Source organism: Montipora foliosa, chromosome 9, assembly GCF_036669935.1.
Source record: "Montipora foliosa isolate CH-2021 chromosome 9, ASM3666993v2, whole genome shotgun sequence".
Classification (NCBI taxonomy): Eukaryota; Metazoa; Cnidaria; class Anthozoa; order Scleractinia; family Acroporidae; genus Montipora; species Montipora foliosa.
This window is the reverse complement of record NC_090877.1, coordinates 39,908,557-39,923,556: the sequence shown is the minus strand read 5'-3', so window position 1 is coordinate 39,923,556 and position 15,000 is coordinate 39,908,557. Positions and strand designations below refer to the sequence as shown.

At 39.3% G+C, this 15,000-nt stretch overlaps 1 protein-coding gene across 3 annotated transcripts in view; it reads right to left on the bottom strand.

Annotated features, from left to right (window-relative positions):
• LOC137971296 (uncharacterized) overlaps positions 1–12,015 on the bottom strand; it is an 18,210-nt gene extending 6,195 nt beyond the window's left edge. Inside the window, exons 1-4 of one of the 3 annotated variants that reach the window (XM_068818108.1) lie at positions 11,872–12,015; positions 8,127–8,193; positions 7,607–7,701; positions 624–4,840 (exon numbers count right to left, since the gene is read on the bottom strand). In XM_068818108.1, coding sequence (XP_068674209.1) covers positions 624–4,807 — 4,184 coding nt within the window. In that variant the 5' untranslated portion in view covers positions 4,808–4,840; positions 7,607–7,701; positions 8,127–8,193; positions 11,872–12,015. Of the gene's footprint in view, positions 1–623; positions 4,841–7,606; positions 7,702–8,126; positions 8,194–8,648; positions 8,717–11,871 lie in introns of all 3 variants that reach the window. The other 2 variants (XM_068818106.1, XM_068818107.1) reach the window with 2 other exon arrangements.
• Positions 12,016–15,000: the final 2,985 nt, after the last annotated feature.

Genomic DNA, 15,000 nt, shown 5'->3' with positions numbered 1-15,000 from the left:
AGAAACGTTTAGTGTGATTTCTGGCGTGAAATTTGCAGGAAACCTAACTATTTTCCACTAATTCGTGTCTTCGATTGAACGGAAAAAATGGCGCGAGAAAAACATTTAAGCAAAACTGTCATGTACGGTAGCTGTTATGTATCATTTTTGCACGAAAACCGCTTGTCAAAAATACATTTTTCAAATCCTTTCCCAAAACAACGCTGTAGTGGTGAACCTCAAAAATCTGGATTTGGATTTGATCCGAAGTATCCTCCTCGGGTGTGGATACTTTGGATTCATGATCCGTTTTTGGATTTTGCAAAAAAAACGGAAAATCCGTCTTTGAATTCAAGAATCCGTTTTTTGGATTTTCCCGAAAAAACACACCCTCAGTATTAAGCAGAACGAGCGGGACTTGAATCCAGAGCCCCGCGGCCGCGCCCTACGTAATGGATGCGAAAATGAGGCCACAAGCAAACCAGTCATGTGAGCTCATATCAGCGTATATGGGAATCGAAAACACACTTCCAAGCAATCACAATAGATAATGGTTTGTACTCTATATGAGGGCAAGCATGAAGTATGTACAGAACATCTTGAGTACCGACGAATGGCTTTTAGACGAGACATTGCAAACTTACCTTTTTGTCTCCGTAATGAGTGTCTCCTCTCTCGGGTGTTTTACCTTGATAATTTCCAAGTTGAACTGCTTGCGTGAACAAATGGCAATGAGATTCCTTCTAGGACAGGTTGCTAAAAGACAATTCCACGAAGAAACGTCCCATTCAACATCCATTACACCAAGTAGATCTCCAGACCTTACGTTGAACAGCTCAAGACGGCCGCCATTTCGATAAACGGATTTGAGAAAAATACACTCCTCGTCACCGATAAATTTACTATCGCAAATGGTGACATCACTAAATTCGAGGCGCACATTACCAGAAACTACATCGAGAACGTACGTGTCGCTGGTGCCTATGTTAAAAACAACAATATACTGACCCATGGGGGAAAATGATCCCATCAAACCTGACAAACGGGCACCCTGGAGAGCACGCCACAATGGTTCGGTTTTACCCAATTGCCTCATTTCAATGAACTCTGGCTCCAATCCAGGCGAGGTAAACAGCTGGAGCTCCCTGTAGCAAGCAATCAACCTCCCGTGAGGCAGTTTAAATGTTACCACATTATCTCCACTAACAGTATCCAAAATGATCCCATATCGCGCGTGAAATGTTATGCATGCCACCTGATCATCTGAAACAGGAAAGACAGCATCTGCGCCAAACTTCCATCTTCGCAAGCAGACTGACAAATCAAAATTCCACAGTTCAAGAGTGCTCTTAGTTGCAAACAAAATGCCCCCTTTTAAAGCTACAAATTGAAAATCACAGAAAGAGTGCCACTTAATCTTTTTCTGTCTCTTAAGTTCTCCATTTAAAACCTCTGAAGCGATAATTCGCCGTTTGCGCGCTCCGACGCAAACTGTCGCATAAACACTCTCGCCGGTTAACGAGAATCGGAGACATCTGACATCTTCCCATTCTGTCTTCTTCGTTGATGCATTCCGATAAACTAGTTCAATGTAACCTTTCAGTGTGTGGTTCCTTAAAAGAGATTGGCTATTGAGAACTACATCAGAATAATCGCGCGAAACCATACTCAGAGGATCTCCTAACAAAAAGCCACCGATTCTATGGGATTCTAATTCAAAGGAATCACTCCAAGGGGCAATCGGGTGAATCGAATGGAGATGCTCGGGCCCCTCAGTCATCCTTAAATGAAACATTTCTCTGCCTAAGAGCTTATCTGAACACAAAAGAAATCGACTGTTCGGCGAAAACCTAATCCTTCCAAAATGCCTTGATGAAGCTATCTCTGCTAGAGTTGAAAAACCATTTTCCCGGTCAACTAAACAAATAGAGCCCGTTGAATGGGAAATTGCTACGAGCTTTCCATCTTGTGATATCGCAAAAGATAAAATTTCTTTATCCCTGTCAAGGCGAACAATCTCCCTACCATCCTTCAGATTCCACATAATAAGACAGTTTGCATCGTCGGGACAATCAGTTAACATCTCCTCGCCGCAAATTGAACAGACAGAAAAACTGCACTTACTGGTAGGAAACAGGGGCTTCAAGTCTCCATTAAAGGAGTAAGCAGTGTTTAGAACTCCTGGCAAGATGACATCCTTGATAGGATGAAATACCACCGAACGATAACAAGCAACCACGATTGAACTTGCAATTATTCTAAATGGACCATAGAGGGGTAATGTATACTGTTTTGGTTTGACATAACGTTTCCATTTGAGATTACCTGAAGCAAGTGACCAAAACTGAATGCTTCCATCGCGGCATTCACACACCATGTATTCTAAGCTAGGGGACACATCCAAACAAGCCACTTGTGATCCACAATCAAACCGAGCTTGAATACCTCTTTGGGTGTGATTTTTGTTTAACAACTCCATGTGAGGTTTATCGGAATACTTGGTCTCCAGAAGCTTACGGGAGTCAGAAGATAATCTACCACTTCCCTCATTCAACAGACATTGAAAGATAGTAAAGGGATATTCCTGTAAGGTTACGCGTTGCTTCTTTAAAAGAATCAATAACGATGAAAGGGTCTCGAGACACTCGTTAGATATCGTCTTTAAACCCTGCTTCAATAACCCAACAATATCTTCACTGGCTGATGGCATGTTCACACAAAGCTTTGCGTACAAAAGCTCTGGGTCTGACATATATTTTCCAACCCCATGTTCAAGGCTGCAAGATTTGATGTCCTGGTCTAACTGTAACATGTGCTGAACACCATGTTCCAAGGCATACCTTGAAGTGTCAGTGAAGGATTGTAAGTTGCCAATATCTTTGCTTTTTAACTCGTCAAACTCGTCAGAGCAAAGAGTAGAAAGGATCTTGTGGCCTTCCATTTCTTCCACACTGAAACTGTGCTGCTTGTAGCGTGACTTGTCTGTCAACCAGTCCTTGACTGATTTATGAAAGAAATGAATGCGGTCTTCGTGAACAGGAAGAAGTGATGACACAATGGCGATGGCTTTGTGCGCCTTTCGCATAAAAGTCGAGGACGACAACTTCGTGCACAACAATTTAGGAACAAAACCCAATGGCAGTGGTTCCCTGGCAGCGGCAATTGCACCCAGGAAGCAAAGAAATTGTTCTTCAGTTATGTTTAGTTCCTTACACAAGTCTTGTTCAAGCCGTTCGAAATACGACTGGTAAACACACGCGATGCCCGTCGGAAGGGTCTCGTCCAGTTGTTCCAAGGTGAGAAGAGTTGAACACTTGGTCCTTATAAAATCTACCAAAAACTGGGCACACAGAAAGACTCCCTCCGACTTCTGCACAAGATCATTTAAGACCAGCTCATTCATTTCAAATTCCAATAAATCGCTAAGACTACGTTCAAAGTAAAAACGAATGACCTTCAAGTTCTCTTCATCTTTTGGCTCCAGTAGCAGTGGTTGCAAATCTTTCAGGCTGTCCCAAATGTTAATTTCGGGTCGCGTCGTCACCAAAAATCGAAGCCAAAGGGGTAAATTCTTAAACAACTTAGCAATCACATCAAGAAGATCATTTCGCCCTTGGTATTCACTTTCATCTAAAGCATCTATTACCACAAGAGAAGTACGATCAGGCTCTGCTACCTTGTTCAGAGGTTTAAAAAAAAGCATATCAAACAGATCTTTCACTTCCATGTCGTTTATCTCTACACCCAGATTTCCAGAGAGCTGTTTCACAAGGGCTTTCTTGTACTCTGGAAGACAGCATGACAGGTGACAGGCTAAAGACTGCAACAGCACCTTGGGATTCCTGTAGCGTGCTCTGTCATGGTGACAAAAATGGCTTCCCGCCAATCTGCCAGCTTCTTGCATTCTTCTACACATCTCAGCAGCAATGACAGATTTCCCCATCCCTGCATTTCCGCTAAGCACCAAGACATGGTTTGGAGAGCTTGCATCATCCAACCAGGTGTCGATTCTAGCAAAGACAGACTCACGGGTTCCTTCCAAGTATCTCTTTGTATAATATGTGATATCAGGTTGCGTGTCAACCCTTGCAAGTTTCTTTAGGATTTTGTCCTCCTGATTGGTGTTGTGTTGTGTCTCACGGCATTCAGTAACAATTTGATGTATGTCTTGAATCATAGAACTGCTTTCCTTGACACTCTCCAAGACTGTGTCCTGACACTGACGCACCTCATAAAGATGAGTCTTGAGATCTCTTTCACTCTCTGCCCAGTCCCGTAAGGCATCAACATAATCATCCTCTCCACATCGCTCTGCCTTCAGTCGATCAACCTCTGCCTGACTGAACCCAAGAGACACTAGAACGGCACTGATATCCTGCCACAAACCATTGAACATCAGTTCATCGACAGCTGTGGTTGTGATGTGCGCATACAACTGATTACGGAAAAACTTAATGCGAGCAAGATTTGCTTCACGAGAAGCGTCACTTGAGAGCGGCTTGCAATGCCATCCAGTGTGGGGAGGGGTAAGTCCGCAAATGTTGGTCAGAAGGAGGAACAGCAGAGTGATATCAAACGTGTTGGAGTCAGGGGCAGCCCCACAAACAGGAAAGAGCTTGTCCCACTGGTGACCATTGAGAATTCTTCGGCGTAAAAGGTTGTTAAGGATAGAATAACAGGCATTGAGATCAGCTGCCAAGTTAGCAGGAGGGTGATGAGTGTCAAAAACATTTCTTAGTACAGTTGTTCCACCATCAATAATAAGTCGACTCAGCTTGGCCCCATTTGTCTTCTCCTTAGAGCTGGCCAGGGGACCAGGTGTGGCCATTGTAATCCAAACTACCAATTTTTCACATCGTATCTGCACAGAAAAGGAAAAACGTTAAATGATTGACTTATTGGATTCCACTGAGTCTTCTAAGGCGACTGATTTAGGTTATGCAACAGGTTCGAGGGTCAAATTTTTCCTCACTCACCTGAAGGTGGCTTATAGTTTTTACACTAGCTAACAGGAGATGATTTTACTTGCCAGGTTGGGGGTGGGGGCACATGTAGGTCATTGTACATCTCTATTAATTTAAACTGAATTAAGGGCCCACTGACGTATTTTTTGGGGTGCGTTGCTAAGGATGTAATGGTTAAGTAATTTGAGAGAATTTGGCATTATTTTGGTCAGTTTCCAACTTTTGTAAACCAATGACCCTAAATATGACGTCATCATACCACGCCCATGGTCACGTGACCAATAAAAGAAAACTCTAAATTTGTCTCCGTGCTAGGTAATTTGGGTATTTAATCAATGGTTTGATAATTTGTATTCGTTTTTGCATCAAGCCAAGCATGGTTTTCTTTTTATTTTGAAAAATGTTCTTTTTAAAGACATAAACGATACTGAAATACCCATAACTTTTTCAAAAAAGATGATTTTAAAAAAATCAATGCTTAGCTAAATTCTGTATTTGGGGGTGAAACGTGCCAAGTAAAAAAACAATTAATTCAATTTAAAACCGCCGGAAATTTAGTTTTTTTCTCAAACCGGAAGTCCGTTCGTTTACGCATGCGCAATTGATCTGAGAACGAGCGCGAGGAAGGGCGAGTTAAAACCTTCGATGGAAACAACAGTTTGTGCGGTGAGTTTTGCTTGTGAGTGGGTTTTCTTGTCAGCTCATGATATGGTGACGTCAGTTACCGGAAGTAACATTTCACTTCCTTAGCAACGCACGAAAAATCCGTCTGTGGGCCCTTAAGACACTCAAGTCAAGAAATGCATAGATTGGATGAATGTCCAGTTTTGATATCCAACACAATGTGTCCCCTTAACAATAAGGAAAATGTTAGTGTATTAGCATTAATCTTCGTTTATTTAGTTTGGGTAAATGGAGCTGCTTATCTTTTAACTTGATGAGCAGAGTTTACATAGACTTTACCACTACGACTACCACTAACCACTAACCACTACCACTACCACTACCACCACCACCACCACCACCACCACTAACACTACCACTACCACTACTACTACTACTACTACTACTACTACTACTACTACTACTACTACTACTACTACTACTACCACTACTGCTGGTGCTGCAGTTTAGGGGACATGATGTTACATTTTTTAATTTGTCAGTAAACCAAGAACTGAGTAGCATTCAAGTTAAGAAGAAGAGCAAGAGGACATTTCAAATTAAGACACTAAACAAATTTGGCATGCATCAAAGTTTCAGGATGTATACAAAACACGGACCCCACGGCCATGGACTACCCCTGTCGACCCTGTCTATGGATCCTTCATGGAACCGGTCCACGGATAACGCCTGTGGACCTCCTATAATTTTCAGGTACTGTAAACATTGTATATTTCTTTATAATACACGTAGCTGACTGTCACCAAGCACGGGAAAATGTGCACACGCAAGCCACGATTGGTTTTGGTTTCACTTCTGATTGGTTGAAAAAGTAGCGTGAGAACTCTGAACCAATCACTGAGTGAAGTAATTATAAACCAAAGCAATTTGCTAATTACTTTCGACACTCAGTTGAAAAACGCTCTATCTTTTTGCATGATGACACTCATATACTATATGCTGACAGAAATTATAAGTCACTTGAAACCATAGTTAATGTTGAAGTTTCTCATGTTTATGACTGGTTAACTGCCAATAAGCTATCTTTATAAACATAAAGAAATCTAACTTTGTTATCTTCTGACCTAGACAAAAGACACTAAATTACGAAGTTAACTTGAGAGTATTTGATTATCATTAACCAACACATATATTTCCTTAGAAGATAACTGAATTATGTGAAATATCTTGGTGTGTTGATCATTGATGAAAATCTCTCATGAAAAATTTATCATGATGTCCACTTACATGTACCTTTAAAAATAAGTAAAACTGTACAGTAATTGGCCCAGCATTATTGCTAGATTAAGACATTTTGTGCCCCTAGCTACAATGTACTTTACACTGCATATAATACATCTCACTGATCTAGCCTTATCTGTTGTATGCCATAGTCGCGTGCATGGGGCCGAGCCACCAAGACTCATAGAAACAAAAATTAATTCTTATTCTCCAAAAACGCGCCGTCTGCCTGATGTACTTTGGTGAATACAAATTTCATGCTGTACTCTACTTTTTTCGTCTCATTTTCTTCCTCTTGATTTTCTGTACTTTAAGTCAGTTGCTGTTCTGATGCATGACATATCTAACAACTTATCGCCTCCTAATATTGCTAATTTATTTATTTCTAAAGCAAGCATTCATTCATATAAAACAAGGTCATCTTCAAGAAGTGACTATTTTGTTAAACCCTCAAGACTTGGGGACACTGATAAACCCAGACTGCAGACTGTGCAGACCGTCTGTAAAATAAAAATTCGGTTAGCCTGAATTAGGCCTAAATAACATTTGGTTAGCCTAATTAGACCTAAATAACATTCAGGTTAGCCTGTTTACGGTTAGCTCTCAATAATAGTGAGAGTAATGCCATATTTTACCCCTGGTCTGCACAGGCTGCACAGTACAGTCTGAAGTCTGCGTTTTTGCGTGACCGCAAGACTAAATTGACAAACAAATTAAACCCTTTTAAAGAAATGCTGTAAAAATTTGGAATAGTTTACCTCATGAAATCCACCATCTATCCAAGTATGATTTTAAAATTTGAATCCACAATGTCCCACTCCAAAGAAGAAAATGACTATATTGATTTATCTGTCTTAAAAACAATATATCTTAAGTTAATACTTTAGCTTCTCATATTTGCACTTTGTATTGATTTGATTTTAGATGATATTTACTTAATTGACTGTATACTTTGTACACTAGTTATTGTATACCTATATTTGTTCTATAATGTGCTGTTTGTAAAACACAACTGAATACCGTGGCTTTCTCTACTTGTTAACTCTTTTGTATATGTGTAACAACTGCTCGTCTGGACTAGCTTTTGCTAACTGTGAGCAGTGCATATTGAACATGACATTGTACTGTACTATAATGATTTCTACAATAAACAGCGTTTTTTTTTTTTAACTGGCTGTCTGTAATTTGACACCCCATTTTGCAGTAATTTAGAATGGGAAGAATAAAACTGTGCACTTGAGGTTAACACAGAAAGTTTAGTTGAACCAAATGGCTTACCTGTAAAGTGACATTATAAACAAATAAAAAAACTTTGGCTTGCTGTTTCAAAGTTTCCAAAGCAAAGCTGAAATGAAAATCAGAAACAAAGTTGCTAAGTGATCAAAGCCATGACATCCTTATTATTTCAACATTCACACTAACTTATAACTTTTTGTAAATAATTTTATTAACTACTTCATAATGATATTAAGCAAAAATTACAAGAGCCATTTACAGGGTTCCCACTCTAACATGAAAACAAAATTCCCTGACTTTCCCCTGACCAAAGGCAATTTTCCTGACATAATCTTTTACGATCTTCTAGAAATCTGACGACAAGAAAGACCACTAATTTTAATGTTCAGTCAGTTTAATGACAGTAAATTTTGCATTGTTGTGCCCAACATACAAAGCATGTGGATAGCAAGGAAACATGTTTTGAGTGGTTTTACATCAAGAAAATTTATCCAGATGAGAGACATAAAATTTCCCAGAGTGACTTTTCCCTGACTTTTGAGATCTTTTTTCAAATTCCCTGACCTTTGAAACATTTTCCAACTTTCCTGACTTCCTGGTTTTCCCTCACTTCAAGGTGAGTGCAGGGAACCCTGATTTATAGAAGTACATGTATGTAAATTAATATAGAGTTCAAGAATTTACTGACCACATTCATCGGGCAATTTCAATAATATTATTAATGACTAACAGTAAATATCATTATGGAACCTATAGTTATGTAATTATTTCAAATGAATATTAATAGTTTCTAAGAACATATCTATACTGTGTTCCACAACAACCACACACAAAGACGGGTACCTTGGCCTCTCTCCTCAAACACTTTTACATTATTCAAAGCACATTATCAACACACCCCACTATAAATCCCTTCCCCACGTAAGGGTGAGACTTATAGATTTTACTTTGGCTAACACCAGATAACTTACTGTATATTCGCCAATTGGGGGCAGTCTTTAGGATGGTGTGAACAGGTTAACAACATCCAGATCCACTCAAAACCTACATTTGCATGTCTCCGTTAACGCTTCCCCACCAGATCATGAGAGTGAGACTTAATAGGTTTAACACTGGTTAATACCAGACAATTTTACTCCCCAGTTGGGGGCACTTTAGGTGTGAATTGGTAAAGACACTTAAGTCAAGAAATGCATGGATTGGATCGATGCATGTCCAGTTTTGATATCCAACAAGAAGTACTGTCCCGGGCCCTTAAAATTAAGGGAAATGTTAGGGTAAGCATTACATGTACTTTTAAGTTTGGGTAAATGCAGCTGTTTATCCTACAGTGTAACTTGAAGAGCAGAGTTTATAAGGGTTTATTGAGCCATACTACTTCTACTTTACTTCAGCAGTTTAGGGGACACTTTAAGATGTTAGTTTGTCAGTAACCAAAGAAAATCTGGGTAGGGTTAAAGTTAAGAAGACGAGCAAGAGGACATTTCAAGACACTATGCAAATTTGGAGTGCATTAAATTTCAAGGACAACACATGCATACAAAACATGGACCCCAGTTCCATGGAACAACCCTTGTGGACCCAGTCCATGGAGGGTGTAAAGTGCAGGTTGCAGGTCATTGTCTTACCATAACTGAAACAACCCAAACCTTAAAGAAAGGCTAACCTTAGGCTTAAGCATTGTCTAAAGCATACATCTTATTCCAAAATGGCTGGCAGTTTTAGTATTATTTTGTTTCCGTGCCATCTGGCCCTTCTAGCCTTGCTTTCAGGCGTAAAATTCAAAAGATTGACAGATGAAGAAAAAAATAACATAGTGTTTATATATAACTCTCAATCGAATTGTCATCGAAAGATTAATGACAATTGATCCTAAAAACACTGAAACTTCAGAATCTGAAGTCTTTGACTTCTATGAATCAAGGGGAAGGTCATGATGTTCTGTCAAAAGGAAGAAATTGATCACAGGCTATAAAGGTGCATGTGATCGATCACCTTCTGTCAACTGAATGAACTATAATGGGAAAGAATGTTAACCGTTCGTCGTTTTCAGAGTAAAACAACATACTTATAAGTAACCAAAAAACATTTCATCTGTTGGGTCAGGAAGCCTTCTTTGTCAGGTTCCTGAGAAACGTATATCTATTTTGACTTCAGGGTGAACTATTTACACAATCATAAGGTTGAGCGGCCAATCAAAACCAAGTTTGTAACTGAAAATCTAAAAATCTGTATGAGATTCAAAAACAGACTCACAAATTATTGCAAATTACAATGCTGACAAGCACAAAAGCAAAAGAAATGGTTAATGAATAAGACGTTTTTTACTATCTAAATGTTAGATAGATAAAAGAGAGGTATTGTTGAAAAATCTTTGTGTAAAGGAGCTATGTCACGCAAATGATGTAATTTCATGACACTCAAAATTCACAAAAAGCATGAGCAATGTAAACAATCTTCTCACTAGTTAGTCGTACGTAGCAATAAACTGGATTAACCAGGAACTTAAGGAAATATTGTTGGCTTCCCAAATAAACTTCATTTTACACTATATAAATGACAAAACAGATCTTTTTCGGACGTTAAAAACTTGGCTGCCTATATATAATCATTTGTCAGAAAGAAAAAATCCCGTGTATCCTTGAATAATGAAGCACAAAATAGACAAGAAGCTTTCTTTCAAATAATTTTTGGTTGTCACATTTCCAATTATTTTTCTACCTGAAGACTATGAAGAGTTGAGCACAAAATAAAATAAAACAAGAATAAGTGAAATTTCCACTTGTTACTGGAAGACTGTGCAGTAGCCAGACAACAGAGATCACTGAGCCACTTAAGGCGTTGGATTCCTTCTCCATCTTTGTTAACCCATTGACCCCCAGAGGTTCCCCACTGACAAGTAAAATCGTCTGGCGTTTAGACAGAGTTAAATACTCTGGCGTTAGACAGCTAAGAGTAAAGTCTGGCCGGTTTTGGCCCGTTCAGGTGTCAAAGGGTAAACCCATAAGTTACTAGAGAATTTTCCATTTGGTTTGAGTGTTGTACATAACACCACACTTGGTAAAACATTACAAATTAATACAGCTCACTTTGATTACAGCTCGACGGGCAAAAAATTGTTGTCAAAGTCTATTACTCGTCGATTTTAAGAGTCCAGATATTTATTTTTCACTGCCTGTAGAACCTTGTTTATCCAATAGATGTTCCATTCTTGAGCTCCATAATGGACCGTACATTCTGTTTTAACTCGTTTCCCAACTGGTTTGCCATGCTGGCAACCCAGTAAAAATTAATGTATTGAATTTGAATAGGCATAGACACCTTCAACCAAATAACTTTGTATCAAAGTGTCACGCAAGGTAACAATTCGGAAATTTAAAATGCTGTATTTTCGAAACGAAAGACGTTATGGAACTAAAAACTTGCAAAAAGATTTATTGCTAGGTCATCTTCGATCTCCCATAGATAAAAATTCAAAACACCTTGCGATTTGGATCTTAGAATTTGATTACGTCACTGTGAAAACCACCTGTAAGATGATGATTCATCAAATTTCATAACACAAGTACAATCGTCAGTGTGTTTAGTATTTTAACTTGTTCATGTGCGCAAATTCTCACTTCATAAATAGAGTAGACTTCACAAGATGAAAGACGGTTTGTATATACGCAAAAAAAACATTGCTTCCAGTGTATTCAAGGTGACGATGGGCTGCAAACAAGTTTCCTTTCTGTAAGAACTAGATTTAAATTGCCGCACAGACTGAATTGCTCAATTTAAAGCTTACCTATTAAAGTAGTCGAATCATCACACCATTGCGCAGTTTCATAAGATACAAATGACATCGAACACCGTAAACTACCGGTAAATAACCAGAGCCAGCACCAGCTTAGTTAACTACTTTTGACGAACAAATCACTCAGCAGCAAACTTTGACACCACGAAAACATCCGCATTCTTAAATCTTTTGCAAACCTCCGGCTTCAGTTCACAGGACACCCATACTATCGTTTGTGCGGCGGTCTTTAGGGACGTGGGTGATTTGTTCGTCAAATATCTCGAAAACCTCACGGTTCATTTAGGCTTTAAGCATTTCCTTCACAAATTATTATATATTGTTAACAAACGGCCAAAGATTAACCATAAATCTCATTGTAAAGAAATCTATACATACTAAGCATCACCAAACTAGTGGACTGATGCAAATCCAGCATTTTATTGGCTACGCTATTAGAGGACTATTAGTAATATTCCTCGAGTAGCGAAAAGCGTGACTCTTTCTTTCGTTTTATTCCCAAATAAATGATTCTTCAACTTGCATTTGCTAACTTTATTATTGCCTTTTCTGTCCTACTAGCTAGTTGGGTAATACTAAAACAATAAGACCCTTCGCCCTCATGGGTACGGGTCTACTTGCTGGCGTGCCTTAGCGAGGCAGCAGCCTACTCTTGATATTAGCAAAAAAAAAAAAAAAAACAAAATTTGTGGAATGTAAGATCGGAGGCATGCACAGTCGATTATGGTGTTGTCATGTCTATAATCCGGAGTATTGATACCCGTGATGACGTCACGTACACGTGGAAGGGAATCATTTTTCCAGTGAGTCGTCATTGATCATCATTCAACCGTACATGTTCAGTCTTTGAACCTCTTATATTTGACCACCTAGTCAAATTGCTCTTCAACGTCTTCAACCGTTGAGCGAAGAGAAAATCAGTTCTCTTGTTAGACCACGAGCAGTCGTCCTTCTTTCCTCAGTGCCGCAGACGACGGATGAAGTTATTATTTTATGCAAATTAGTGGTAAAAACGAGGCGTGTCACGCAATCGCGCGCTCTACTATGTCAAAGAAAAATAAGAGACTGCTCGCAGTCTATTCTCAAGCACGACAATAAATTTAAATTCACGTTTGCTCAACTACGCTCAGCATTTCTCAAAAGGTAACTCTTTTGCTGAAAAGGGGCCAGAAATTTCAGAAGAACAGAAGTTTAAATTCAAATGAACAGACATGTCATTGTTTTGACATTTTCCCTTTGCTTATAAAATAGTAACGGCTGCCACAAATATGCACACTTTTCTTCGCTTTTTAAATACTTTCACGCACATTTCCGGTACCCTCTTGCTTCAAAAAATTGCAGCTGTTTAAAAAAAATACCAGTCACTGCTCCCAGTTTCCACGCCAGCACTCACTTTCACACTGAAACTCCCAGTTGTCAAATATTCTCTGTTACAATAATTATTAACGTTTCGTGTGTTACAGCACACATCATCAGAAGTGATGTTTTATTCAGTTACAGATAAATTTAAATTCAAAAATACAACTGAACGGACGGGGAACAAACGAAATTGATTGACATAAAACGACAAGAAATTCTTAAATTTAAGATTCTTTGTTTTTCCGTGATCTAAAGCCAGCCTTAAATGAAAACGTTGGAGCACAGGCGCCCCAAGCTGAAAATACGTGGTGTACGTGACAGTTTGTGTATATAGAGAATTGTATGGGAAAATCACCGATCGTAAAAAAATTGTGTAAATAACTATCTCATTTGAAATAAAGTTTTCCTACCTCAAATGTGTGACCAACTTGTCTCTTTTGGCGAGTTTCGAGCCATTCTGACGCCGTTTAGTGAAGTCATCCGGAAGGCCGTTGCTGAAATAATGGGAAGGCCGGTGACTCCATCCATCGCTGGCCAGACCTCACTCCACAAATCGTTTTCTCCTCAACAGGAAAAGTCCCGAATCGCAATAAAAACAACAGTTCCATAAAGCCCAATAAATTTCACTCCAAATACGTGTGTTTCGGTGGCCGAAAGACCCGTGGCGAACGAAAACTTTGCCTTAAAATTCACCTCTTCGGCTTTCCTGAGAGGCTTGTGACCGGGTAGTCAACAACGGAAACTCGCAAGATGGTTTCAGCCTCAACTCTGATTGGTCCATTTGAATTTGACCGCGCGCTGGCAACACGACCGTTGTTGACTGCCCAGTCACAAGTCAACAACGGTTGTGTTGCCAGCGCGCGGTCAAATTCAAATGGACCAATCAGAGTTGAGGCTGAAACCATCTTGCGAGTTTCCGTTGTTGACTACCCGGTCACAAGCCTCTCAGGAAAGCCGAAGAGGTGAATTTTAAGGCAAAGTTTTCGTTCGCCACGGGTCTTTCGGCCACCGAAACACACGTATTTGGAGTGAAATTTATTGGGCTTTATGGAACTGTTGTTTTTATTGCGATTCGGGACTTTTCCTGTTGAGGAGAAAACGATTTGTGGAGTGAGGTCTGGCCAGCGATGGATGGAGTCACCGGCCTTCCCATTATTTCAGCAACGGCCTTCCGGATGACTTCACTAAACGGCGTCAGAATGGCTCGAAACTCGCCAAAAGAGACAAGTTGGTCACACATTTGAGGTAGGAAAACTTTATTTCAAATGAGATAGTTATTTACACAATTTTTTTACGATCGGTGATTTTCCCATACAATTCTCTATATACACAAACTGTCACGTACACCACGTATTTTCAGCTTGGGGCGCCTGTGGTTGGAGGTGAGAAACTTTATCTCGAATATTAGGATATTTTTTGTCGTTTTATGTCAATCAATTTCTTTAGTTCCCAGTCCGTTCAGTTGTATTTTTGTATTTATATTTATCTGTAACTGAATAATAATCATTTTGTAACAAACTTTATAAAAAGTTGTTTGTAACCGTTGTTTGTGTTTCATTCTTATTGAAAATAAAGTCGTTGTTGTTGTTGGGTGAAGACTACTAAATATTTTCGTTTCAAAGGTTGAGAAGCAATCAACGTCGAGGTAATAGAAATAATAATAATGATAACAATCGGAGCGGTTTTCGAATAAGTGTCGTAAAACCAAAAGCAAAGTAATTACTTAGCCAATCAAAAAGGACGGAGACAATCCAATAAACC